The 25,925-nt window shown below is 53.1% G+C and overlaps 3 protein-coding genes across 9 annotated transcripts in view; 1 reads left to right on the top strand and 2 right to left on the bottom strand.

Moving 5' to 3' along the window:
* Nucleotides 1–14,256, bottom strand: part of ZFR2 (zinc finger RNA binding protein 2) — a 44,165-nt gene extending 29,909 nt beyond the window's left edge. For 4 of the 5 annotated variants that reach the window (XM_049097597.1, XM_025456956.3, XM_049097598.1 and 1 more), the window contains exon 1: nucleotides 7,551–7,658. In XM_049097597.1, the coding sequence (XP_048953554.1) occupies nucleotides 7,551–7,603 (53 nt within the window). In that variant the 5' untranslated portion in view covers nucleotides 7,604–7,658. Of the gene's footprint in view, nucleotides 1–7,550; nucleotides 7,659–13,840 lie in introns of those variants that run through there. The other variant, XM_049097599.1, reaches the window with a different exon arrangement.
* LOC112666287 (nischarin-like) lies at nucleotides 3,045–7,289 on the bottom strand. Of its 3 annotated transcripts, none has more exons than XR_007404078.1 (2): nucleotides 6,993–7,289; nucleotides 3,045–3,826 (listed from the first exon to the last, which is right to left on the bottom strand). XR_007404078.1 is itself a non-coding variant. In XM_025456960.3 (2 exons), exons 1-2 carry the CDS (start codon nucleotides 7,177–7,179, stop codon nucleotides 3,492–3,494), a joined length of 393 nt encoding a protein of 130 aa, XP_025312745.1. In that variant the 5' UTR covers nucleotides 7,180–7,281; the 3' UTR covers nucleotides 3,045–3,491. The 3 variants fall into 3 exon arrangements, 1 of the variants encoding a protein (XP_025312745.1); XR_004807393.2 differs by having other exon boundaries at nucleotides 3,045–3,787; XM_025456960.3 differs by having other exon boundaries at nucleotides 3,045–3,697; nucleotides 6,993–7,281.
* Nucleotides 14,257–14,372: 116 nt separating the features above from the next.
* The window catches only part of ATCAY (ATCAY kinesin light chain interacting caytaxin), a 31,748-nt gene continuing 20,195 nt past the window's right edge, over nucleotides 14,373–25,925 (top strand). The window contains exons 1-2 of the mRNA XM_025456961.3: nucleotides 14,373–14,723; nucleotides 17,264–17,381. Of these exons, the coding sequence (XP_025312746.1) occupies nucleotides 17,305–17,381 (77 nt within the window). The 5' untranslated portion in view covers nucleotides 14,373–14,723; nucleotides 17,264–17,304. The remainder of the gene's footprint in view (nucleotides 14,724–17,263; nucleotides 17,382–25,925) is intronic.

Raw genomic sequence — 25,925 nt, 5'->3', positions numbered from 1 at the left:
CTGGCACAACAGGGCCCAACGGGAGAGATGAAGTGAGAAACGGGAAGGTTTTCAGCAGGGTTTGGCAAGGGACAGCCACATCTGTCCACTGCCTGCTTTTGTATGGCCCACAGCAAACTATGGTTTTCCCACTTTTAAATGACTAAAGAAAGACCCTTGGGTGGCTCAGTGACTGAGCATCTGCCTTTGGCTCATGTTGTGATCCCGGCCGGGGTCCTGGGATTGAGCCCTGCATCAGGGTCCCCATAGGGAGCCTGCTTCTCCTTCTGCCTATGTCTTTGCCTCTCTGTGTTTGTCATGAATGAATGAATAAATGAATGAATGAATAAATCAATAAATGAGTGGAGAAAGTTAAAGGAGTAATATTTCGTGACATGTGAAAATTATGTGATGTTCACACTTCAGAGTCACACTAAAGCTTCGATGACACACAGCCATGCCCACTTGTATACCGTCTACGGCTGCCCTTGCCCTAGAATGGTGGAGCTCAGGGGCTGCTGGCACTGGGTCAGTCACCAGGGATGCTGCTCCACTCCCCACAGCACTTACCCCGAGTGACCTGCCTCAATGTCAAAAGTGCTGCTGAGAAACTCAGACCTGCCAAAATGGGTGAGGATACTGCAAGCTTAGGGACTGCAAATTGAGCCTAACGTTTGGGGAGAAAGGCAGCCAAGGGGGCAGTAGAGGCACTTTCTTTCGCCCAGGCTCCCTGCACACATCCAGAGGTAGAGCACCCCACCTCTGCTCAGGCTCCCCTTCATGGGAGGTCATTGGTCACCTTGCCTTCTCTCAATTTCCAAGTTTTCTGGGTTAAGAATCAGCCAGAAGCTGAGACTTCCTTCCCTCCGAGTCCTTGGAAATGGCAGTTTTGCCTGCAGTCACCTGGGCTTCACAAGCCCCCGATTAAGAATCCCTACTGGAACAGAGATAGGGGTAGGGGAAGTAAAAAGCAGTTGTTGAAGTTAAATGGCAAATTTTACGTGGCCCTGTGTGACGTGGCCTGTCCCCTTCTCTTGGGAAATGTGAAGTCTCCTTGCAGTGGCACGGACCTCTTCGTGTCCTTACTCAGGCACCTTCTGGGGATTAAAATCCCACAGGCACACGTGAGACATTCCCTTCAAGAAAGCTGGTAGAGAAGAGAGGCTGAGGATAAGAAAGTTCTGCCTAAGGACTGAGCTGGAGTCACAGAGGCTTCAGGATTAGGAACTGGAAAGAGAGCCCCAGCCCAGAGGGATGGCTTCCAGTCCTGCGCTGCAGCCTGGGGCCTTGAGCAAGTTACTCTTTCCTACGCTTGGTTTACTCGCCTGTAGAACGGGAACATCCACCTCTTGAGATGGCAGGACAATTCAACAGGAACTCAAGTGCTACAACACCTGGCACGGGCAGGAGCTTACGATGCAGTCCAGAGGTGCCAGATCTTGCGATTTTAAGCAGGTCCAGGGATGCAGATTTTCCAATTAAAATCAGGGTTTTTGCAAAGTCTCCCAATGTTTATTTTTTAAAGTGTTAAGTAACCTTGACCCCCAACATGGGGCTCAAACTCACAACCCCCAAATCATCAGTCACATGCTCCTCCGACTGACCCAGCCAGGCCCCCAAAGTCTCCCGATTTTTAAATGCTGGTAACCAATTCAAATAAAGCAAGCGACAAGCCTACTCCACACAGGCTGAAGAGGGCAGCTGTAAGAATCAACAACCATGGTGCACAGGCTGCCAATTTTCAACTCTTGATGGATAAGGAACAATAAAAAGCTACAAATTTGCTCTTGGTGAAGCCGCCCCTTAAGCCAGCAGCCTAAGCTGTGAGGCTATTGTTGGAAGTCACCGGTTGTTTAAGGAGAGGGTGTGCCACTGTACTACAAGGCTGAGGGCCGCTGTCTTCACAATGAGGATCACATGACAACAAGGACCCAGCTGGGGCCGTCTGCCCAGGAGGGAGAAAAGCTGAGGCCAGAAGCTGGGGGCAAAGCGTTGGGCACCTGTTAGCACAGGAAACGCAGTATTTAAGCACATATATGTGCTTAAATATGTGGATTCCTAAGTCCTACCTGGCATCCTCATCTTTGGATCAAAGCAAGTATCTTCTAATGGCTTTTGGGTCTAAATGTTTGTTTCAGGAAGTCAGGGGGTTTTTTGAGAACACCATCTAGATAAAATTTTAGAATGCAAGGTTGGCAAGACCCGTTGATATCATTTTGCTCAGTCACCTAATTGATGGGGACATGGAGGGCTGGAGATAGAAGGGACTTGTCTGAGAAGGTCAGGTTCTTTCTCCCATGGGAGATGCTCCTGCTTGCTCCTGAAAGGCCAAACATAAAAGAACACAGGGAACCCTGAATGTAGACCTCACTTCAGAAAGGTGGGTCTGAGGAACCTACAGCAGGTAATGAAATGTTCTGGGTTTGGGAGCAGTGATGGCTTCTATATATAACTTTCAACAGGTCATGCTCAGTGGGAACACACACACAAAACTAGAAACATTTAGAGTCTGAAAAAAAAAATCAAGTGGAAAAAAGATTTTCCTGGGCAGCTCCAGTGGCTCAGCAGTTTAGCGCCACCTTCAGTCCGGGGTGTGACCCTGGAGACCGGGGATGGAGTCCCACATCCAACTCCCTGCATGGAGCCTGCTTCTCCTTCTAACTCTCTCTGTTTCTCATTAATAAATAAAATCTTAAAAAAAAAAAAAAAAAAAGATTTTCCTGCAATCATAGTGCTGAGATACTTCAGTCAGTATTTTCTTTTTATACCTTGGACCCTTCTTTCCAGAACACAGCTCTTCACCTATTCATTTACTTCCTCCTCCTCCTCCTACCACTGCCCCACATGGCATAAACTAAGCCCGACTGAGATTATACCCAAGTACCCAGCAGCTGGAAATCTCACTGAATTGCTGGAGAGAGAAAACGGCTCCAGCACCCTGACCTTGGTACAGTTTTCCAAGCAGGTCTGTGACAACTCAAAGGCTGAGGAACAGAGTTTAGATGGCTCACGGTGAACCACAATACCCACTGCTAATATGGTCACTAAACACATTCATCAGAAAGGACTTTTCCAAATCTGTTTTATTGTAAGACCATATTATTTTATGTGTACATGCACATAAAAAATACCCAGGGATCATCTCATTTGGCACTTTGGTTTGCAAGGTTTTTATATTCAAAATATACATTATACACATTCACATTCATAACAATTCTGATTTTTAAAAATATTTTATTTTTCTAAAGTTTATTTAAGTAACCTCTACACTCAACATGGGGCTTGGACTCATGACCCTGAGATCAAGATTCACATGCTCTTCCCAATGAGCTAGCCAGTGCTCTACAATTCTGATTTTTTAGTGAATTTTTTTGTTTTTAATTATGAAAGCCTTATATAGCTCCTCCAAGTGAAATCCCATTTCAGATCCAGATACCCCAGAAAACATCCCAACATACTAGAAAGGGATTTGATAAACTAAATCCTCGGGCTCTTGAGAAGATGACAGAACTTCATTCCTCACCCCCAACTGCAACCTTCTTGAAACTGCAGTCAGGAGTCTCCAGCTCTGACTCAGGGCCAGCCTGGCTCCTCAAGACAGAGCCACTGGGCTGCTCCACATTCCTGAGGCAGGGACTCCCAAGGCTGGCAACAGGTGTTTCCCGAGCCTCCAGGGTGAACCAGATTCTGTGCTTGGCAGTGCATCTCTTCCATCCTTCTGCAAAGGAACATGGTGCCCACATGGAGGGTGGCCCCAAGGTTAGTCCACCAGGCAGGTGCTCACAAATGCTGTCTTGATGAGATCATGCTGAGTAAGCCAAAGAGAAAGCATTCTGTATGCGCCCTCCTAGAAGTGCAAGCGAAAGAATTTCCAACTGGGGTCACAATGGCCTCGCTAGTCTATTGCTGTAAATCCAACTGGTGACAGGCCAATGTCTGGGGGCTGGCGAGGGGTCCTGTGTGGTTCCAGCCCTCTTCTGCTGCTTTCAGGGGTGGAGAAACCTCCACAGCCACATCTACACTAGTCTAACACATGCACCTCTTATGTCAACAGAGTGAAAGGCAGGACTAGACAGCCAATGTGAGGTTCTCGTGAGGTTCTCATGAGCAAGTACAACAGATGTCCAACTACCAACCCTGGATTCAAGCAATGACATTCAAATGAAAAAGAAGCCACTGGTGGGGCACCTGGGTGGCACAGTCGGTTACAAGTCCCACCCTTGGTTTCAGCTCAGGTCATGAACTCCCAAGCCCTGAGACTCAGCCCCCAAGTTGCGTTCCTGCTCAGCAGGGAGTCTGCTTGTGATTCTCTCTCCCTCTCCTCCTCTGTCCCTCCTCCCACTCTCAAATAAATAAATCTTTAAAAAGAGAGAGAGAGAGAAAGCTTCTCAATGTTTATTAAAATAGAGCTTCTCCTGATGGGAAATCAAGTATTACCCCCAAATCCAGCAGGTGTTTTATTTAGATTGAACAAGAATGTGAAGGTGAGGTAGCCAAGTCTACTATAGCAGTGGAATTTTCACAAAACTGCTAAACAAAGAGGGAAGGAAATGTAATGAGAGAGGGCCAGCCTGTCCTGTTCCACCAGTATGGACTTCCAGAGCTCAGTTCCCAGTTCTAGATGTTTCCATTACCAAAGTGATTTAAACACACATAGAACCCTGCTGGAGTTCCTGAGCTGCTCTCACTGAAAACCACACTTGGGACTAATGAAAAGCACCATCAAGGGGATCCCTGGGTAGCTCAGCGGTTTAGCGCCTGCCTTTGACCCAGGGCATGATCCTGGAGTCCCGGGATTGAGTCCCGCATCAGGCTCCCTCCATGGAGCCTGCCTCTCCCTCTGCCTATGTCTCTGCCTCTCTCTCTCTCTCTCTCTCTCTCTCTCTCTCTCTTTCTGTCTCTCTCATGAATAAATAAAATCTTTTTTTTAAAAAATGAAAGAAAAGAAAAGCACCGTCAAATTCAATTTTCCACATGGGATTAATCCTTCACTCAGAAGACCTGCAGCACTAACTCTATAAAGCCTTAGGAAATTTAAAAGACCATATAACATACAATAAATGAAACTCATCATTACCAACAATTTTAAACTTTTCTCACACCTTCAAGAGTGAATGTGCATCTAACTCCTATTGACCAACAACTCAAAAAGTTCAGATCCCAACCCTAATAATGGACAACAGTGTAAGGAATATTCCTATCTGGGGCTATGGTTATCAAGCTTAAAAGCCAAGAAAACCTACTCAAAATTCCTCCAAGAAAAAAACTGTTGTCTTTACTTTGGCAATTTGTGAAACAGGCTTTGAAAATACTATTGTCCAAATGCTACCATGAAGTTGATGTGCAATGTCAAAATCTGTTAACTAGTTTCCTCATAGCACACTACATTACAAATATGTACTCTAACAGCAGAAGGTTCCAAGCAAGTCACTTCCCCCAGAAGAAAATGTCTAAAGTCATTCAGATAATGCAGATGGTATCTTTCAAATGTTTTGTAAGACTGCAGTTTATTTTACCATGATACCCGTTTCAGTTTCACTTAAATTTACTTTTTTTTTAAGATTTTATTTTTTTAAGTAATCTTTACACCTAACGTGGGCCTCAAACTCATGACCCTGAGATCAAGAGTCCCACACCCTGAGCCAGCTGGGCACCACTACTTTTTCCTTTTTATTTTTTTAAGATTTTATTTATTTATTCATGAGAGACACACAGAGAGAGGCAGAGACACAGGCAGAGGGAGAGGCAGGCTCCATGCAGGGAGCCTGAGGTGGGACTCAATCCCGGTCTCCGGGATCACGCCCTGGGCTGATGGCAGCTCTAAACCGCTGACCCATCTGGGCTGCCCCCCCCCCTTACTCTTTTCTTAAGGAATAACATGTTCTTGGGGACAATTCTAAAGCACAGACTAATATGACATTTCACTCAGAGTAGTTTCCCAACCTAAGTTACAGGTGGGTATCGCTTAAGTCATCAGAATACAGACAACAGCTAGGCTGAAACGTGTACGAACGTTAATTCAAATAAATGACAGATGTGCCCGCTGGAGCCCAGCAACTATTTATTTTAACAGTGTAAATACTCCGTTTCTCCTCCATAAGATTTTTTTAAGTATGTATTTAGGTATGTATGACAGGGAAAAAGACAGCGGGAGCAGAGAGGGAGGGAGGAAGAGGAGCAAGCAGACTCTGCGCTGGGGCTTGATTCCAGGACCCTGATATTCTTTTTTTTTTTTTTTTTTTTAAGATTTTTTTATTTATTCATTCATGAGAGACACAGAGAGAGAGAGAGAGAGAGAGAGGCAGAGACACAGGCAGAGGGAGAAGCAGGCTCCATGCAGGGAGCCCGAGGTGGGACTCGATTCAGGGTCTCCAGGATCGCGCCCTGGGCTGCAGGCGGCGCTAAACCGCGGCGCCACCCGGGCTGCCCAGGACCCTGATATTCTGACCTAAGCTGACACCCAGAGTTGCACACTTAACTGAGCCAGCAGGCCCCTCCCCCAGAAGGTGACCTTAACAGACAGCGTTAGCATTCGCGCGACTTCCCACGCACGACTGAAGAATGCGCTGGAGAAAAGAAAAAAAAAAAAAGGAGAAAAGGAAGAAGTGCCTGCGGCGGGCGGAGGGTGAAGCGCACGCAGCCAACACCCCAGCCGACTGGGGAGTCCGGGGAGCCGGCGGTAGCAGCGCTGAGGGTGTGGGGGGAACAGGACGAAGTAAGAACAGTGTGCGGCAGAGACCGCGGACGCCATCGGAACCCCCACCTGAGAAGCCGCTCCAAGTGCCGAAACCATGCGCAGCAGCCCCCCCTTCCCAGCACCCTCACTTCCGAGCAAGCGCTGGGACCCCAGAGGGAAGAGGCGGCAGGGTCGCCCCGACGCGGTGCGCGGTCGGCCCAAGCTTTCCACTCCTGTCCTCGACCCGCTGAGACCAGGCGTGCGGCCCCGGCCTCAGGGGCGCAAACGGCGTCCCTGCGGGAAAGCGTCTCCCGGAATCCCAAGGCTGCAATCTTACCGAGGGTGGGCCAGGCCACAGCAGGAGGCGGACCCCCCGCGGGGGCCGACCCCGACCGCGCCGCGCCGCGCCGCCTGGGTCCTGCCCCTGAGGCTGAGGAGGCTGAAGAGGCTGAGGAGGCTGAGGAGGCTGAGGAGGCTGAGGAGGCTGAGGAGGGCGGCCCCGAGGAGGCGGGGCGCGCGTACATCCGGGTCCGGCACAGCCCGCGTGCCCCGACCCGTCCTCCCCTCCCCCGACGCCCCTCAGAGGCCGGTGCGCCACCCGGCACCGCCCGGGCTCCGTCTTCCCGCCTCCTCAGGGCCGTCCCCGCCCCCGCGGCCACCGCGACCCTCCGGGGCGTCCGTCCCTCCCCCACCCCCGGCCCCCGGCCCCCGGCCCCGCCCCGAGGGCTGCTGCCCTGCCCGCCTCAGGCCTCCCGGCGGCGCGGCCATCTTAGCTGGCGCAGGCCTCCCAGCGCGCCTCTCGCCTCGTTCCAGCCGACACGCCGGCCCGCGGGTCGCGCCCCCGTCGGGCCGGCGGCGCGGGCGGCGCGGGCGGCACGGGCGGCGCGGGGGTTACCTGGACTGTGGGCCGGCGCCCCACGCGAAGCCGGAGCAGCGACCCGCCGCCATCTTGGCGCCTCCACCGAGCGCGAGCCCCGCCGAGGCGCGAAGGGGCGGGGCCGCCGGCGGTGACGTCCCCGGGCCCCGCCCCCCCGCGCCGCGTGCCGCTCGCGCCCCGCCACGCGCCCCAGGCCCCGCCCCCCTGCGCGAGGCTCCGGCCCTCTCGCTTCGCTGCACGTCTGTGGGCGGTCGCTGCGTCAGGCCACGCCCCCTCCCGGGGCCCCGCCTTCCCTTTACCCAATAGGCTTTGCGGCCCAGCACCTGAGCCTGCAGGTGCTCTTACCTGGTGTCCCACCAGGGTGGGGTTGGGAGTTCCGCTGACCGCCCTGGCTGAGTGCAGGTGGCCCTGTCCGTTCGGCCACGTCCTGCTTGGCCCTTCCGCAGTCCCTGGTGGGCGGCCTTCCGTGGGGCCTTTTTTTTTTTTCTTTTAAAGATTGTAGTTATTTATTCATGATAGGCACAGAGACAGGCAGAAAGAGGCAGGCTCCATGCAAGGAGCCTGATGCGCGACTCGATTCCATGACCCTGGAATCACGCCCTGAGCCAGGGCAGATGCCCAACCACTGAGCTACCCAGGCGCCCCTTCCGTGGGGCCTTTTTTTTTTTTTTTTGCTATAAAAATTTTTGCTATAAAAATTTCCATATGCTTTTAAAAATATTTTTTTTATTGGAGTTCAATTTGCCAACATATAGCATAACACCCAGTGCTCATCCCGCCAAGTTCTGTGGGGCCTTTTAAGAGTCCACTCAGCACCTAAGATTTGGTGACCCCTAAACTAGTGGTTCTCAACTGGAGTGATTTGTCTCAGGGCACACTGGGCAGTGTCTAGGGACATCTGTGGATGTCATACTGGGGTGCTCCTGGCATGGAGCAGGTGGGGCACCAGGGATGTTGCTCAGCCCTCCACAGAGCCCAAGACAGCCCCGCAGAAAAAGACCCCACTTTGTTTATTTATTCATGAGAGACATAGAGAGAGGCAGAGACACAGCAGAAGGAGAAGCAGGCTCCCTGTCAGAAGCTTGATGCGGGACTCGATCCCAGGACCCTGGGGTCATGATCTGAGCCAAAGGCAGACCTCAACCACTGAGCCATCCAGGTGCCCCTTGAGAGATACATCTTGACCCACCTACTACAAGCCCGGCCACGTGGAGGGATGCGGCAGTGAGCAAAGCCGCATGGTGCCAGTCCTCCTAGAGTTGGGGAGGCAGATCATAACAAAACTATTCATTACAATCGTTTACAACTATTCATTACAATGCCTTTTTGGTTAATAGCAGCTTTACCAAGATAGAATTCACGTACCAGACAATTCATCCATTTAAAGTGTGCAGTTCAGTGGTTTTCAGCACATTGACAGAGGTGAACAACCATCACCACTGTGAGATTCCAGAACATTTTCATCACCCCGAGTAGAAGCTGTCTCAATTAGCAATCACCTCTCAATGTCTCAGCCCCTGGCTACCACTAGCTTGCTTTTTTGTTCCTGTTCTGCACATTTCAAATAAATAGAACGCTTCTTAGCAACAAAAAGGAATATATTCTTTTTTAAAGATTTTATTTTTAAAAAGGAATAAATTCTTGATACACGCAACAACTTGGATGAAGCTCTAGAGAATTATGCTGAGTGGGAAAAGCCAATGCAAAAAGGTTACATGCTCTACATACTCTTATGATTCCATTTACATAAACTTCTTGAAACGTCAAAATCACAAAAAATGGAGAACATATTTTTGACTTCTAGGGGTTAAGGACATGGGGAAGAGGGCATGGGGAGTGGAAGCGTTATAAAAAGACAACATGAGGGATCCCTGGGTGGCGCAGCGGTTTAGTGCCTGCCTTTGGCCCAGGGTGCGATCCTGGAGACTCGGGATCGAATCCCACATCGGGTTCCCGGTGCATGGAGCCTGCTTCTCCCTCTGCCTATGTCTCTGCCTCTCTCTCTCTCTCTCTCTGTGTGTGTGACTATCATAAGTAAATAAAAATTAAAAAAAAATTTAAAAAAAGACAACATGAGGTATCCCTGGGTGAGGAAATCTTCTGTATCTCAACTGTATGGGAAGCAATGGTGATGCGGCACTATAACTCTGTGAGATTTTACCACTGGGTGAATGGGGGGAAAGGGTACACGGGGTCTCCGTTATTTCTTACTGCATATGAATCCACAATTACTTGAGATTTTAAAAAAGTAATTTTTAAAAAGTGCATTTACTGACTGTGGAGGGGTGCTGTTCCTTTCCTCCTTTATATGAAGCAGGCGCAGGGCTAGTTAGTTCTTGGACAGAAACCATGGCAAGCCCAGGGTGCCAAGGAAAGCCGTATGGGTGATTTAGTGGATGGCATTCTTCCACTTGTGTCTTCATGACCATGTGTGGCCACCAGGAACAATCTAGTGGGGCTGGCAAATGCAGCTCTCCCACCATGCCCTGGCTAAAGTTCAGAGTGATAATTATACAGGGCCTCCCTCCAATTCCCTGCAGCTCTAACTAGGTAATGAAGGCTGTGTGCTTTACACAAAAGCAGGTCTGTTTTAATGTTTTCTCTGGATTACATAATATCTTTTTCCCTCCTGCTATTTACTACAAACATTGTGCTAAACGTTTTGCATGCACGATCTTATCTGGTCCTTACAATAGTCTCAGAAATAGAAACAGTTGATTCTCATTATTGGCAGCAGCTCTGTTCTATAAAGTTGCAGCAGACTCTGGAAGGTGAAGGCTGAAGCATGGCTCCTGGGGGAAAAGAAACCCTGGGGTAGGTTCCTGCAAGCCTCTGGTCACAATATTTTCATCAACTGCTCAATACATAATCTTGTGTTCTGTATGCTTCTGTCTAAGGATACCTTATTGAATATACATTGTTGATTCATTAACAGCCAACAGGACTGTAATTCATGCCTGAATGAAGCTTATCTAACGCATATATTTTCTCTGTGAGCTGCACCCCAGCCTTCTTGTGCTCAGAAACACCAGACAGCACTTTGGCACCATGCACGGGGGCACCATAAGCAGCAAAACCAGCAATATAAAGTGCAGAAACGCAAAATTTATGGTAGTAAATGGATCCTGAAAGGGGCCATTTACAACCTGGGCTGGAATAAGGAGGCAAAATTGTGCCTCATTCAAACCCAGCTGGGAACTTGTGCGGCCAGCACTTAAAGTTTTCACCACTCTGCATTGTCTGCAAATGACCCCGAAAGCATCGTGAGTATTGATTTGGAGGTTACAAATGTTACAGATGAATTTCAGCCAGTAGGCCAATTTACAAATACAGAAACAACTAATAATGAGGCTCGAATGTCCTTGTGTCAATTCCCTTTGCAAATCAGGAAAATGACAGCCAAGAAGCTTTAGCAATTTCATTGCCTCAACCCGATTTAATGAGAACTGACTATGTTTCAGGCGGTCTTCTAGGGCAGGGCTTCTCAACCCACGCTGTCGATATTTGGGGCCAGATAATTTTCTGCTGTGGGGGGCCGTCAGGTACATTGCAGGGTGTTGAGCGGCACCTTTGGTCTGTACCCACTCAATGCCAGTATTGTCTCCATCCCCCAAGTCGTGATAACCAAAAATGTCCCCAGACAGTTGCCCAATGTCCCGTGAGGGGCAGGACCCCCGCCCCACCGTGAAAACCCTGGTCTAGGGATTTGAGACGCAGCAATGACAAAGTGCAACAGCTCTGGTCTCAAGAAGCTGGCATTATGGGAGAATGGTGAATGGGGGTGGGGAGGTAGTGTCTAAGGGGGACAGAGTTTCCGTTTGGGAAGGTGAAAAAGTTCTGGAGGTGGCTGGTGGGGATGGTGGCACATTGTGAATGTAATTGATGCCACTGAATTTTACACTTAAAAATATCAGAAAGGCAAGTTTTATGTTATGTATGTATATATATTTTAACCACAAGTAAAAATAAACCAGACAAGAGCCAAGCTTGGTTCTTGCAGAGGCTCCTTGGCAGTGGCCACAGCACCACGGACAGCTCCCCGTGCTCTCTCATCGGGCAGGGAGCGCGGCTCCATAAATGTCCCTCTGTCCAGAATGCCTTACTCTGTTTCTTCATCCATCCCACTCCCACCCACTCCTCAGGGCCCCCAACTCACATGGTCGCTACCCACCCTCCACCCCGGGAAGTCTTCCCATGCACCCTCCCCCACGCCACTCTGCTCCAAAGATGTCTAAATCAGCCCAGACTCCTTTGCCCATCTGTTTCTCCAAATGGGAGTTCTGCAAAAGCAAAGTCTTTCTTATTCACACACTGGACCCCAGTGCCCGGCACAAAGGCTGGCCTGGATTTCCAATTAACACAAGTGTCTCTTCCCAGAGCTCCACTTCCTCCAGCCAGGAGGCTCTGGGCTCTCCTCCCGTGCTGTGGGGCAATGCCCTTCTGCCTTGGGCTTGGAGGGCACAGACCCTGATGCAGTGAGTGAGGCAGCCACGTGAGCAGAGTGTTGTCTGGTATCCGGGAGGAGGGCCGGCATCCCCACATTCCACCTGCATCTCCCAGAAGTCTCCTCTGCGCTGGGTGCTGCTGCCCTCTGCAGAGAACATGGCGGTGTACAAGACTAACCAAGCCTCTTTTATCTTGAATTTTATATTCTAGCTAGGGGGTCAGGGAATTAGCAAAGACATAAGTAAATAATTTCAATTAGTGGTGAGTGCTGTGGGCGAAAATCAGGCTCCTCAGTAAGTGAAACAGAGACTTACTGGGGGCAATTCCACTCCTAGACATGTACCCAAAGGACATGAAAACAGATAAGTCTATGCACATCCGTGTTCACAGCTGCACTACTCACAACAGCCAAAAAGTAGAAACAGCCCCAATGAATATATAAACAAAATGTGGCACATGCATACAATAGAATATACTATTCAGCCATCAAAAGGAATAGAGCGCTGGCACTTGCTGCATTGTGGATGATCCATGAAAAATTATGCTCAACCAAAGAGGCCAGACACACAAAAAAATAACATCGTGTATGATTCCATTTATATGAAATGTCCAGAACAGGCAAATCCACAGAGATAGAAATAGGATTAGTGGTTGTCGGGGTTTGGGGCTAGACGATGGGGAGTTAGTTTAATGGGGACAGAGTTTCAGCTTGGGAAGATGGAAAAAGTCCTGGAAATAGATAGTGGGGATGGTTGCATGGCCATGTGAGTGTGCTTAATATCACTCAATGTATGCTTTCCAATGGTTATAATAGTAAATTTTATGTTATGAGTATTTTACCACGATTTAAAAATGTATATACTAAAAAAAAAATCAGACTGGGCAATGGAATGGGTGATGGAGCAGGGGTGGGGGGCAAGGTAGGAGGGGTTAGGGAAGGCCTCTCTAAGAGATTACTTCTGAGCTGACACCTGAATAATGAACATCTGCTGGAAGAGTGTTATGGCAGTGGGAACAGCATGTTCAAAGGCCCTTGATGTGTTCACAGAACAAATCAAAAACCAACAGTCACAGAGCAATAGGCATCGGTCCAATCAGGGCCATGTATTAGTTCCCTGGTGTAACAAAGTACCACAAACCAGGTGGCTCAAAATGATAGATTTCCATTCTCTCATAGTTCTGGAGGCCAGAAGTCAAAAATCAAGGTATTGAGACGGTTAGCTCCTTCTGGAGGCTGTGAGGGAGAATCCATTCTAGCTCTGATGGTTTTTGGAGATCCTTGGTACCCCTTGGTTTGCAGATGCAGAGACATTTGTCATTGGATTTGGGATTCACCATAAATCCAGGTGATCTCATCTGGAGAAGAGAGTACCGGACTCCTAATTCCATCTGCAAAGATCTTTCTCCCAAATAAGGTCATATTCACAAGTTCCAGAGGTTAGGATGTGTCCATATCTGGGCATCCCGGGTAGCTCACCAGTTTAGCACCGCCTTCAGCCCAGGGCCTGATCCTGGAGACCCAGGATCGAGTCCCACATTGGGCTCCCTTCAGGGAGCCTGCTCCTCCCTCTGCCTGTGTCTCTGCCTCTCTCTCTCTCTCTCTCTCTCTGTGTGTGTGTGTGTGTATTTTTCTCATGAATAAATAACTAAAATCTTAAAAAAAAGACATGGCCATATCTTGTGGGGGCCACCATTCAGCCTGCTACAGGTCTAAAAATAGACACAGCAACGGCAAGAAACGCCTATAGCAGCTTTCCAGGGCTCCGTGCTAAGTGTATCTCATGAAACGCCCCAACGCCAGTACCATGGTGTTTACATTTCACAGATGGGGAAACCGAGGCCTAGCAGGTAAGATCACTTACCCCGTGGTGTATCCCAGCTAGTTAGTTAGCCACCCAGCCAGGCTTGAACCTCCTCCTGGTCTGATTTCAGAGGCTGCACGCTTCATGTCCTCCTGAAGTCCTCCGGGGCAGGGCCGCTGCAGCGCACACCTGCAGGGGGCGCCTTTCCCTGGTTCCGCCCCCTCCTCCCCCAGCAGGTGTGTCTCCGCAGACTCAGCCTCCCCAGCACCCAGCCGGGCCCTCAGCACACACGGCTTGGTCCACCGTGAGGGGCCCCGGCTGACGGACTCAGGGAATGGGGTCCTAAGCATCTTCCCCTCCTCCCTCCCTCCTAATCTCAGGAATGAGGCCATCGCTGTCATTTATTTATTTGTTTGTTTGTTTGTTCCTGGTCCTGTTTTTAAATCTGTGATGCGCCATCAGGAAATCATTTCCGCTTCTGCCACCGGTGAGGCTCAGAGATATTCCCCTTCCAGCCAATGGAGAGCACCGGATTCTGGCTGGGGGCTGTGCTTTTTGGTCAGCCCTGCCCCCACCCACCCACCCTGCACACAAAAGCAGCATAATTAACTGTCTTAAGGCAGCCGAGCCTCCGCCAGCTGGGAGCTGGCGAGAAGCACACACTCGGGAGGCACGGGCGGGAGGGTGGCAGGGGCCGCGATCGCAGCCGGCAGAGGGGCAGGCGACCACCGACTGCGTCCGCCCCCCAGCCCTGGACAAGAGCAGCCCCTCTGCGCCGCCTCGCTGCTCCGGGTGACCTTCCCTGGGTGCAGAGTCCGCCCCAGCGCCCGCCGCCCTCCGATGCTCTGAAGGCCCCGGGGCTGCGCTCGGAAGGCCGGGGATGTCCGGCTGCATCGGCGCGGGGCTCGCCTTTGTTTGCGCGTAACCGGCAGAGGCCGCCGAGGTGAGTCCACCTTGCTTTCCCCCGGCCCGGCCCGGCCCGGCCCGGCCAGGTTTGGCCAGGTTTGGCCGGGGCCGGCCGCTGCCGCAAAGCCCCTTCAGCAGGTGGGGCGGGTGGGAGCAGGGAGCCGCGGGCTTGTGATGCTCCCGGATGACAACCCAGCCACATCTCGGGATGATGCGGGATGATGCCGAGCGAAGCCATCGCAGGCACACACACCCACGGCGCACCTTCCGTGCCCACCGTTGGAAGGCAGGCGATTGCACCATTTTTCAGGACGTGCTTAGAGATTAGGCTGATAAAACCCTCAGCCTCTCTCTGGGACGCTTCCTAAGAGACCGAAATGGACACGTCCCATCTCTGTGATTTTCCTATTTATAACACCGTGAGCGGATCTGGAAAAAAAGAAAAAAAAAAAAAAAAGAGAAGAAGACTTGCTAGATGTGTACCTAGAGGTTTGCCGATGGGGTGGGGAGGAAGGGAGAAGGTTGGAGACTTGTAGCTCCTCTGTGTGAATTGGGGTAATTCAGCACCCCAGCTCGAAGGCACACTTCCCAGCTGCCCCCCACCTAGCCTCATTTTCCAATCCTCGAACGCGAAGTCGGGATCTTAGAACAGGAGTGCACGGGGCCCAGCAGGGACCCACCCACACCCCACGTTTACATGATCGTGGGGCCAGCTGTGTGGCTACAGAGTCTCAGTGGTGGGTGGGATGGAGGGGAGCATGCTTCCTGGGGGCTGAGGTCATGCCCAGCTCAGGATAAGGAAAACCAATCCTTATTGGTGCAGAGACCAATCTCCTCGGAAAAAAAATTAATTTCCATTGACCTGAACTTTCCCTTGCAGTAAGGTTCTGGGAGGTGGCTGTTGCCAGAGGCATCAGGGAGAGATTTTTTTTTTTTTTTTTTTTTTTTTTTTGCGTACTGCGTCGAACTGTCCCTCCTCCATGAATGAATGACGACATTTGAACAGTGACAAGAATCCAGTGGGAAACTCTCACCCAAATGTGGGGGGAGGAGTGGCTAATTTTAGCCACCCCTCCCCCTGCCTGGCCTTCACCCGGCCTAGGCTCCCTCTGGGTCTTTCCTGACCCACAACCTCAAATGCACACCCCCACACCCCCACACCCCCACACAGGGGCTGCTATCCTGGGCAGGGCTTCAGATGACACGCCCAAACTGTTAGCCACGCATCAGCTCTACAGAGGGACAGCCTCGGCATCTGGAAGGGTGAGGGCTGGCGGGGGGCAGGGGAGCCCTGGTGCGGGGCTGTGAGAATAACAACCCGGGAGCTACCTGGAGGATGGGATGGAGGGACACAGAGAGCCCTCTACAATGACTGTCATACCCTGCCCGAGGTCCTTCCACAGTGTGCCATTAGGACAGGGCTTCTCCATCTCGGATCTGTGGACGTTTGGGGCTGGACCACTCGTGGTCCTGGAGGCCACCCTGATCACTGTGCAGTGCTGAGCAGCATCTCTGGCCTCCGCCCACTCCATGCCAGGAGTTCTCTCTCCAAGTTGTGACAACCAAAAATGCCTCTAAACATTGCCAAGTGTCCCCTGGGTGGGTGGGGAGAGGGCAAACTTATCCCCTGTTGTAAACCACTGGTTTAAAAGCACAGAACCCATTAGCCCTGGGGTCAGTAGGTTGTCAGGACTTGCTTCTTTGTTGGGGAATAAAGGGGCAGGGCAGGCAGCCTAGAGAAAAGTAAAGGTGGGTTGGGGTCGACCAGGTCCTATTTGAAAGTGTCGTTCCCAGCAAGGAAGCTTAAGTATATCAGTCACTAACACCTTAGTATAAATTATTTTAATTAGGGACACCTGGCTGGCTCAGCAGATGAGTGTCTGCCTTTGACTCAGGGCATGATCCTGGGGTCCAGGATCAAGTCCCACATCGGGGTCCCCACAAGGAGCCTGCTTCTTCCGCTGCCTGTGTCTTTGCCTCTTTTTTTTTTAATTTTTATTTATTTATGATAGTCATACAGAGAGAAAGAGAGGCAGAGACATAGGCAGAGGGAGAAGCAGGCTCCATGCACTGGGAGCCCGATGTGGGATTTGAGGATCTCGAGGATCGAGCCCTGGGCCAAAGGCAGGCGCCAAACCGCTGTGCCACCCAGGGACCCCTGTGTCTTTGCCTCTTTCTCTCTGTGTCTCTCATGAGTAAATAAATAAAATCTTTTAAAAAAATAAGTAAATGATTTTAATTGGCTTTATTGCTTCCCAGTTTAAGTCCAAGGTAAGGGAGGGATGATGAGGCCTAAGGAGAATGGGCTTCGGAGAATGGGCTTCAACAGGAGAGAGGCTTATACCTGGTGGCTCAGCCCCTCACCTGGATTCAAATTCCAGACCCACGTGGGTGTCATTAGCTCTTTACACCTCTGTTTTCTCACCTGTGATGTGGGAAACCTCACGGGGCTGGTCAACGGTTCGGTGTAACAGGGGATGCAACACTCTGTGCCTATGGAGCTGAAGCGCTGCGCGTGGGTGAGGGGCCGTAATTATGACAACTGTGCAGTCAAACCTCCCTTTGGCCCTCCCTCAGGATTCATCTCTGCTGCCAGCCAGAGCCTCTCCTCGGCTCTCATGGGGACCACGGAAGCCACGCTCCGGATGGAAAACGTGGATGTGAAGGAAGAATGGCAGGACGAAGCTCTTCCCAGGTACGGCTTCCCCGTCCGCTCCCACATCACCTGTTGCGTGGAGGGGAGGTGCCCACGGCTTCTCTGAGGTGGGGTGTGGGGGCCGCCGCCGCTGTCGCCGCTTGATGGGGCCAGGCACATAATCGATATTTGCTGGGTTACTTAAGATTGGTTCCCCAGGGATCCCTGGGTGGCTCAGCGGTTGAGCATCTGCCTTCGGCTCAGTGTGTGACCCCAGGGTCCCGGGATCGAGTCCCACATGGGGCTCCCCACAGTGAGCCTGCTTCTCCCTCTGCCTGTGGCTCTGCCTCTCTCTGTGTGTGTCTCATGAATAAACAAAATCTTTGAAAAAAAATTTTTTGATTCCCCGCCCCCGCCCCCACCAAAGCACCACAAAAGCTCCCATTCCCGCGTTATTTTAAGAGTCCTGGACGTTCTCCTACAACCATCCGATGGACTGTTACGTTCCTACATGTGTTCCCAGGAATTCAGGTGATAGCGTATGTTCTCCTGTGGCAGCCACAGGGATCGCGTCCCCCTCCTGCTTGAAACCCCCTGGGGCAGAGTCCCGTCCCAAAGAAAACCCCATGTTCAGCCTCCCCTGCGGCTTCTTCGACCTCTCTCCCACCACATCCCCTTCTTGCCCCTCCGGTTCTAGCAGCTTCCTTCCCATTCCCCTCCCTGAACTGTCACACTTCGCTCTGGCTGTTCCCTGTGCCTGCAGTGCCCCCCCCAGACGCCCATGCTTCCCTCACCTACTTCAGGCCTCTGCCCGTAAGCCTCACTCTCAGAGGACCTCTTGGCGCCACCGATTTACCCCCTCCCTCGGTTCCTGAATTGTTTCCTTCCTGAACAGCGGTCCCCAGAGATGCCCAGGTCCCAATCCCTGTCCCCTGAGAATGCTCCCCTACATGGCAAAGCCCTTCTGCGAACGTAATAGGGCTAAGTAAGGATCTCAGAATGGGGAGGTGACCCCAAGTTATCCAGGGGGGGCTCCGACATCACAAGCATCCTTCCGGGAGCTCGAAGGGAGAATCTGTTTTCATCCCCTTACCAGATTCTTCCTTCACGCTTCCAGAAGGAACCAGCCCTGGCTGCACCTTGCCTTCAGCCCCGTGCCACGAATTTTGGACTCATTTCTGGCCTCTAGACTCATAAGAGAATAAATTCATGTTGTTTTAAGCCACTAAACGGTGTGGTGATTTGTAACAGCAGCCACTGCGACTCTGCGAGGAGTCTCATACCCTAAATATTCCGTGCATTTATCTTGTTTAGAGTCTGTTTCCCCCACCAAATGGAACCCCACGACCGCGGGGGCCTTTGGTTGGATCACTGTTGTAAGGCAGCATGAGGACAGACCCCGGCATACAGTCGGCGCTCAATAGCTATTGGGTGAGTGGGTGATGGCCACTGTGGGAATAAGAAACCACGTAGGGGGAAGTTGAGGTGTGTGAACCGCCAGGGCTTGTGCCCCTCTGCATGCTGCTCGGGCAGCGTGGGGCAACAGAGGACGTGGTCGGCACGGGTGCCCCGATCCGATGGCTGGACTCACAGCCCACCGCTGCCCGTCTTTAATGCAAGCAGCTTACCCCAGGGGATGATGCCCAACAGCTCGTTATATAACCATCCGGGCAGGACTAGCCAAGGGATGAGCGTCGTCACCCCGGAAAAGAAAATCAGAAGGAGCCGAAGGGTTCCTGGTGCCTCAGTTTCCCTGTCTGTGAAATGGGGACTCCCGATAATCCCTCCCTCTCAAAGTTGCTGGAAGAACTGGCTGGGGTGCTCAGGGCTGGGTGGCCAGGCTGGGGTCGTTGCATGATGCAGGCGGCCCAGACACCACCCCCTGCGCCCCAATTTCTCAGCTTTGTCGTGTTTGCCCCGGCTCCCTGTGCCCCCCACCCCCACCATCTCCTAAAAGCTGTCCCCTCTCCCAAGCCCTGTTGAGACAAAAGGGGGCAGCTGCAAATGTGGATTTTCAGAGTTTCTCCCAGCTGCAGAGGGTCCCCGCGCCCTTTTCTGTAGGCCAGTGTGTGGGGGACAGTGGCCCGCTGTGCGGCGCGCGCGGGGCGGGAGCCAGCCTCGCTCTGGAGGAGGGGCGAGCAGCTCCTTGAGGCCGCAGCCAGCTGCAGCTCCACATAAGCACCTCTGTCTGCTGCCAGACAACCCACAGTTCTGTTCCTTCCAGCTCAGCGATCTCGTCCGTGGGGCGTCTTCGAGCTTCCTGGGCCGCTGGGGAGGATGGGGGGGCAGAGTGCCGGCCCTGCGCCCGCAGCCCCCCCTGCTGCCATGACCTTTTACTATCGCCCTTCACCCCTGCCTTCCTGCAGGTTCCCGTGGGGCCAGAGGGCAGCCCCGGAGATGGTGTAGCTCGCTGCCTTACCCGCCCCCCCCACCCCCGGTTCATTCTCGGTGATGATATGCACCCCCTGTATGCCAGGCCCCCGGCGAGGCACACGGCGAGCAAGACAGACACCCTCACGGGGGCATTCAGTCTAGGGCAGAGGCAGGCCTTCCCCTTGTTAAACTTTACAACCCAAGATAGAACTGAGGCTGGGTTCCTGGTACCTGGAGAATGCCTGGGTGGGGTCCCTCCCGGCTGGAGAGACTGCAGAGGTGGGGAGGGCACTGGTCCTAAGCTGTGAAGGCTGAAGAGCGCGAGGGGGTAGAAGCTGAGCGTTTGGAGCTCGGAGAGCGGTGTGTGCAAAGGCCCTGAGGCCAGTGGAAGCGGGCTGAGGAACAGAAGGAAAGCTGAGGGGGGATCTTGGCCAGTGCCTCACAGCAGAAGAGAGGCAGGTACAGGGTTAGACGTCTGACGGGCGCCCCGGCCTGCCCTAACCTCCACCAGCAAGCGGCCGGCCATGGCCGTGGATTTGTTTGTCTCCAACTTTTTATTCTGACACAGTTCCAAACTGAGAAAAAAAAAAATTACAAGAATGGTGTAAGGCATATCTGTGAACCTTTCCCCGGATTTGCCAATTAAATTTCACTCCCTGTGATTTATCACTCCCTCCCCACCTCTCCCTCCCTCCTCTGCCGCTCTCTGCCCCTCCAAACATATACATCAGTTCCCTGTTTGTATCTCCCCATCCCGCCGGGGCAATGCCAGCGCTTCGTCTCTCCCCCAGCCCAGCACACGCGCAGAGCTGATTTTGTGTGGCACACACCTCAACAGCCCCCCCAAAATGTGTGCAGCCACTGGGGGTTCAGGGCGAGGAGCAGGGAGGGCTCTGGGCAGCCTGAGCATCATCGAGGGGCGCCCCTCCGCCGCTCTGCTGCGGCCTCCGCTCTCCTCTGCCCCAGTCTGCTCCGGATGCCACAGCAGGACGCCACGGTTACCCTTCTGCTCCCACAGTCCCGGAGGCTGGGAGTCGGGTCGGGGTCGGGGGGGCTGGGTGAGGGGGGGCTGGGGGCCGGCGAGGGCTCTGTCCATGGCTTGTGGCTGCCTTCGGGCCGGGGTCTTTGTGCCATGTGTGGAGGGATCACTCCTGTCTGTCTACCCCCCCTTCTCCTAGAGCCACAGCCCACTGGGATCAAGGCCCCCCAATGACCTCATGTGACCTTGATTGTTTCTTACCGGCCCATCTCCAAATGCAATCATATTGGGGGTTGGTCCTTCACTATGTGACTCTGGGGGCTGGGGGCATGCGATTCAGTCTAACATCCTCTTTGCTGAGACGGAGCCCCACTGCTGGAGCCTTTGGTTGGATCACTGAGTGGGGGTGGGGGCAGGGCTTGGTGCCGCCGCTGCCCGTGGTTCTGAGCGTACCCCAGGCCTTGGGACCCTCCCTGGGGGTGGCGGTGCTGGGGGAAGGAAGGGGAGCGAGATGAAGGGACAGACGTGTTGGACATCGCAGCACATTTGTCCAGTCTACGGAAGCCACCAGAGTGGCCAAGAAATAATCTGTTCGCCCTCTCTGGTTCCCTGGGTGGGGCTTTGGGGGTGTCAACGCCGTTGGCCCAGTCTCGAGCCTCGGGAAAGCCTCCCTCTACCCAGAAAGCGATTTCTGTGGTCATCGTGCACCAAATGTGGCCTCGGTCGGGCAGAGGCAGAGGCTGGCCAGCCCCGGAGGGGAGACCGAGGCAGCAGAGGGCAAGCTTGATACCCTCCAAGTCCTGGAGCACAGGCTGGGGTCGGGGCAGGGGGCAGGTCAAAGGTCATTCCCAGTCCCCTTGTCTCCAGCATGAGAGACCAAAGCCAGAGGCGGGGAATGTGTGGGTGGAACTGGACCCAACCGGGGAGGTCAGAACTGTGCTCCCCCCATCACAGGAGGTGCCCTCACCCAGTCTGCCCTGCGACAAGCCACTTCTCTGAGGGCCAGACCGTGACTCACCAAAGTGAGGTAGGAGGAGGCAGTTTGTCGTCGTCCCAGGAAGCAAGCAGTTAGTGGGTGCGACCGCTGGGTTCTGGGGCGGACGGCGGGGTAGCTGGAGGCCGGGCTCACTCAGAACCTCCCGGAGAACCCTGCCCCAGCCTTAAAGGCTAAGCAACTTTACCACACAGACAAGGCAGGAAGCAGCACTCTGGACGGGGGTGGGGTGCAAAGGCACTGGGGCAGAGGAAGGGAACGCAGCCCAAGAGCCCAGCCAGATCGCGGCCGTGGGGCTGCAGGGTTCACAGACGGCACATCCTGGAGGGGTGCCCAGGTGGGAGGCCAGGAGTCCACATCGCGGGCAGCACGCGTGTCCCAGGGTTGCCGCACTGGGTGGCCTGTGATGACAGACATGTGTCCTCGCACGGTCCTGGAGGCTAGAAGTCAGCAGGACCCTGCTCCCTCCTAGGACTCCCCAAGCTCATTTCCCCCTACCAGCCTCTGCCCAAATGGAACGCCTTCCCCCAGTCTTCCCAGGCCACCAACCTCCTGCCTTCGGGTCTCCATTCACAAGTCACCTCCTCAAAGAGGCCTTCCCTGACTGCCTGCAACTGCACCTCCCCTCCTCCCCCTTCTCCTGGCTTATTTTCTTTGTGGCAAGTATCACCATCCTGCTTCCTTCACCTTCATCTATTTTGATGTAGGAACAGATGGTAGGGTTCGAAGCCAATGGCCAAGGAGGAATTCTTGAGAAGTCTTTGGTGCAAGGGTCCTTTGGGACAGGACCCGGGGGCAGGAAGAGCTGCACTGGGCTCGTGAGGAGTGGCCCATGATATTCTCTCAAGTTAGGGAGGGGGTTAGGGAGAGGCAAAGTCTCCAAGGTATTTTGGAAACAAGGCTCCCAGGACTCTGAGGGCTCTAGCTATTGTCGGGAAAATGTCATTTATCACCGTCTGATAAAACCTTGGTCAGGGCGGCCCGGGTGGCTCAGCAGTTTGGCGCCAACTTCGGCCCAGGGTGTGATCCTGGAGACCCGGGATCGAGTCCCGCATCGGGCTCCCTGTGTGGAGCCTGCTTCCCCCTCTGCCTGGGTCTCTGCCTCTCTCTCTCTCTCTCTCTCTGTGTGTGTGTGTGTGTGTGTGTGTGTGTGTCTCATGAGTAAATACATGAAATCTTAAAAAAAAAAAAACTTGGTCATAAGACCCTTCAAATGTATATTGGTGGGTCATATGCTTGGCAGATGATTGCTCGGAGGGTTATATCTTGGGGGGTAGAGATAAAGGAAGTTTCCAAAGGGATTTTTGTATGTCAGAGTAGACGCACAGGGTCCTGGGGTCGGGCTAGGGCTGCCTCTTGCCCTTGGCAGAGCGTCACATCAAGGCAGCCGAGTCCCTAGAGGAAGGTCGCTCTGCCTGTTGCAAGGACTTTGTCAGCGGGCTGTAGGGAGTAAGGAAATGGAATAATTTCCTTCTGCCTTTGTTTCCCACATCATATATGTCGACTCCATTGTTCTCTTTCTCCCCTCTACTATCAGTCAGGTTCCCCGCAAAATAACAGAACCAACAGTTTTTTAATATATCTACGATATCTAGTATTAATAATACTTTATATTAAAATCATATATTAATTATGTAACATATGTTCTATAATTAAATGTGTATATATAAATTACTTATATTTGGAAATTACTTATATTTGTGTTACTTTATTCATTTATACGTTATTGATATATATTATGCTTATTGTATTTTTGTGTCGTACATACAATTACATGCAATTACACATAATCAGATCTATAATTATGTATATTTTATATGTAATATAAAGTATAAAATATATATATTTTCTATATTATTTTGTACATGAGTATGTATATATTTTTTTGAGAGAGAGAGAGAGAGTGAGCAGGGCAAGGGGAGAGGGAGAGAGAATCCCAAGCAGATGCCCCCTGATGTGGGGCTCGATTTCACGCCCCGAGATCATGACCTGGGCGGAGATCAAGAGTCGGAGGCTTAACCGACAGCCACCCAGGCGCCCCGAGGAGGTGTGTTCTCCATGCACCTGACCTATTCCAAGGCACCAGCTCATGCACTGCGGGGACTGGCGGGTCTGAAACCCAGGGGGCAGGCTGGGATCGCAGGCGGTAGTGATGCCACCGTCCTGAGGGAAAGTTGCCTCTTCCTTGGGGAAACCTTGATGCCTTCCAGCTGCACGAGACCCACATCAAGGAGCGTCACAGGACTGCGGAGGTCACGCCTACCCAACACCTTGACAGCAGCCCCTAGATGGGGTTTCTGCGGCCGGACGAGTGTCTCTCTGCCCTCACTCCACCCTGCAGTTAGCCCGGAGCCCCAACGCCTACCATGTACCCATTAGCTGCGTGAAACGAGGTGCTAGCTCGGGTCCCTTTTAAAGATGAGGGAAACCGGCCCAGAGCAGGAAGGGCACCACCCCCAAGCATCGCGCTGGAGATCAGTGGTGGGGCGAGGGGTGCTTCCAGGCTCCCGGACATCCGCTCTGTCTCCCTGGAGCCTCGGTTTCCCTGTCTGCACCTTGACAGTTTGGCGGTGGCCGGGTCACAATCCTCTGGGTCAGCGGCCAGCATAGGATTTACGCGGCCCTGTCCAGGGTCGGGCGGCTGAGTCACATCCTGATGGGAATTGGACAGCCTGGGCTGCAAAACAGCGCAGCTTCCCTCCGGCTGGGGGGTTGGTGGCAGGACGGGGGGGAGGGGGTCCAGAGGGCCCCTGGCTGGATGGAGGGTGGGGCGCCCAGGCCAGTGGATTGTTCCCTGGTGTCCTCATTGGGGTCGTTGCCCTTGCGCTGACCGGACACAAGGGGGCAGTAGAGGGCAGTGGCCGGAATCTGGGCTGTCACTGGGTAGTTTCTACTCCCCTGTGCCCCGGGGGGGACCCCAGGCCGGCCTCAGTTTCCTCCTCTGTGCAGTGGGCTCCCCCCTGCCTCCTAGGGTGGCTGTGAGGAGCAAGTAAGATCATGCCACGAGCATTCCAAGCCGGCACGCCGCGAGTGCCCTGCCTGTGGGGTAAGTCGTGATTCCAGCTCGTTCTAGAACAGGGATTGCAGCCTGAGACCTCGTCGATGGGCGCTGGGCAGGCGGTGGACGTGCTAGAAGGAGCCAGAAGCAACCGCATCCTGGCGCCCAGGGGAGCAGGAGTGGCCCGCAGTCGGCTGCTGGTGGCTTGTCACCACTCGCGGAGGGCAGGTCCCTGATTGCAGAAAAGATAGAAATCCAAGTTTTTTGTGTGTCACGTCTCTGATTTGACAGCAAATGTAAAATGTTTCCAGATGCTGTGTGGGCAGGACAGAGCTGCAGGCGGTGCGCCCGCCGCCGGTCTGCAGGCTGGGGTCCCCCGGCAGGTGGCTGGTGTTTCCTGGGCTCTGGGGCCCTGGGCCCCTCGCGGGTCACCCGCAGTGCGGAGCAGGAGCGCCCGAGACAGGCTGGCTCTCCGGCCCTGTCCGCCTCTTCTGACTCTATTCCAAGCTTGTTTGCTTTTCTTTTAAATGAGGGAGGATTCACAGAGCGTGAAAGCGACGGGGTTAAGTGCACGGCTCAGTGGCATTTGGTACATTTGGAATGTTGTGCAGCCACCACCCCTGTTGCATTCCAGAACATTCCACCTCCCCAAAATGGAAGCCCCTCCCCATCATTCCCCGTCCCCTCCTTGGCTCCTGTGAGCCCCCTTCCCGCCTGTAGATGAGCCTGTCCTGCACGTGTCACACACGTGGACTCACACCCCCTGGGGCCTCCTGTGTCTGGTTCCCTCGCTGAGCGTCGGGGACTTGGGGTCTGACCCTGGGGCAGCGTGTGGGCTCCTCGCTCCTGCTCACGGGCTAGTGACGCGCCCACAGGTGGGGGACACGTTGTCTATACCCCTTCGCCCCTTCATGGACACTGGGGGTGTTTCCAGCCTTTGGCTGCTGCAAACCTTGTCACCGTGAGCACCAGGGGGTGAGTTCTTCTGTGGATACGTGTCCTCACTTCCCGTGGGCCTGTTCTGACCTGTGACCTCTGCGAGGGAGCAGAGTGGGGTCCTGTTCCTCCCTTACCTCCCCCCCCATCACTGCACCTGGCGGTGGGGGGGAAGTGGTTTCTCAGGGAACACCCGATGCTCCGTGAGCAGGAGGAAAGGAGAGAGAAGAGGAAGACAAGAGCCGACTCAGGCCCTGGCAGGAATGAATTGTTTTCTTTTTCTTTTTTTTAAGATTTTATTAAAAAAAAGATTTTATTTATTTA

This window comes from Canis lupus, chromosome 20, assembly GCF_003254725.2.
Source record: "Canis lupus dingo isolate Sandy chromosome 20, ASM325472v2, whole genome shotgun sequence".
In the NCBI taxonomy this organism is placed as follows: Eukaryota; Metazoa; Chordata; class Mammalia; order Carnivora; family Canidae; genus Canis; species Canis lupus.
The sequence above is the reverse complement of the archived record's forward strand: the minus strand, read 5'-3'. Positions and strand labels throughout refer to the sequence as shown.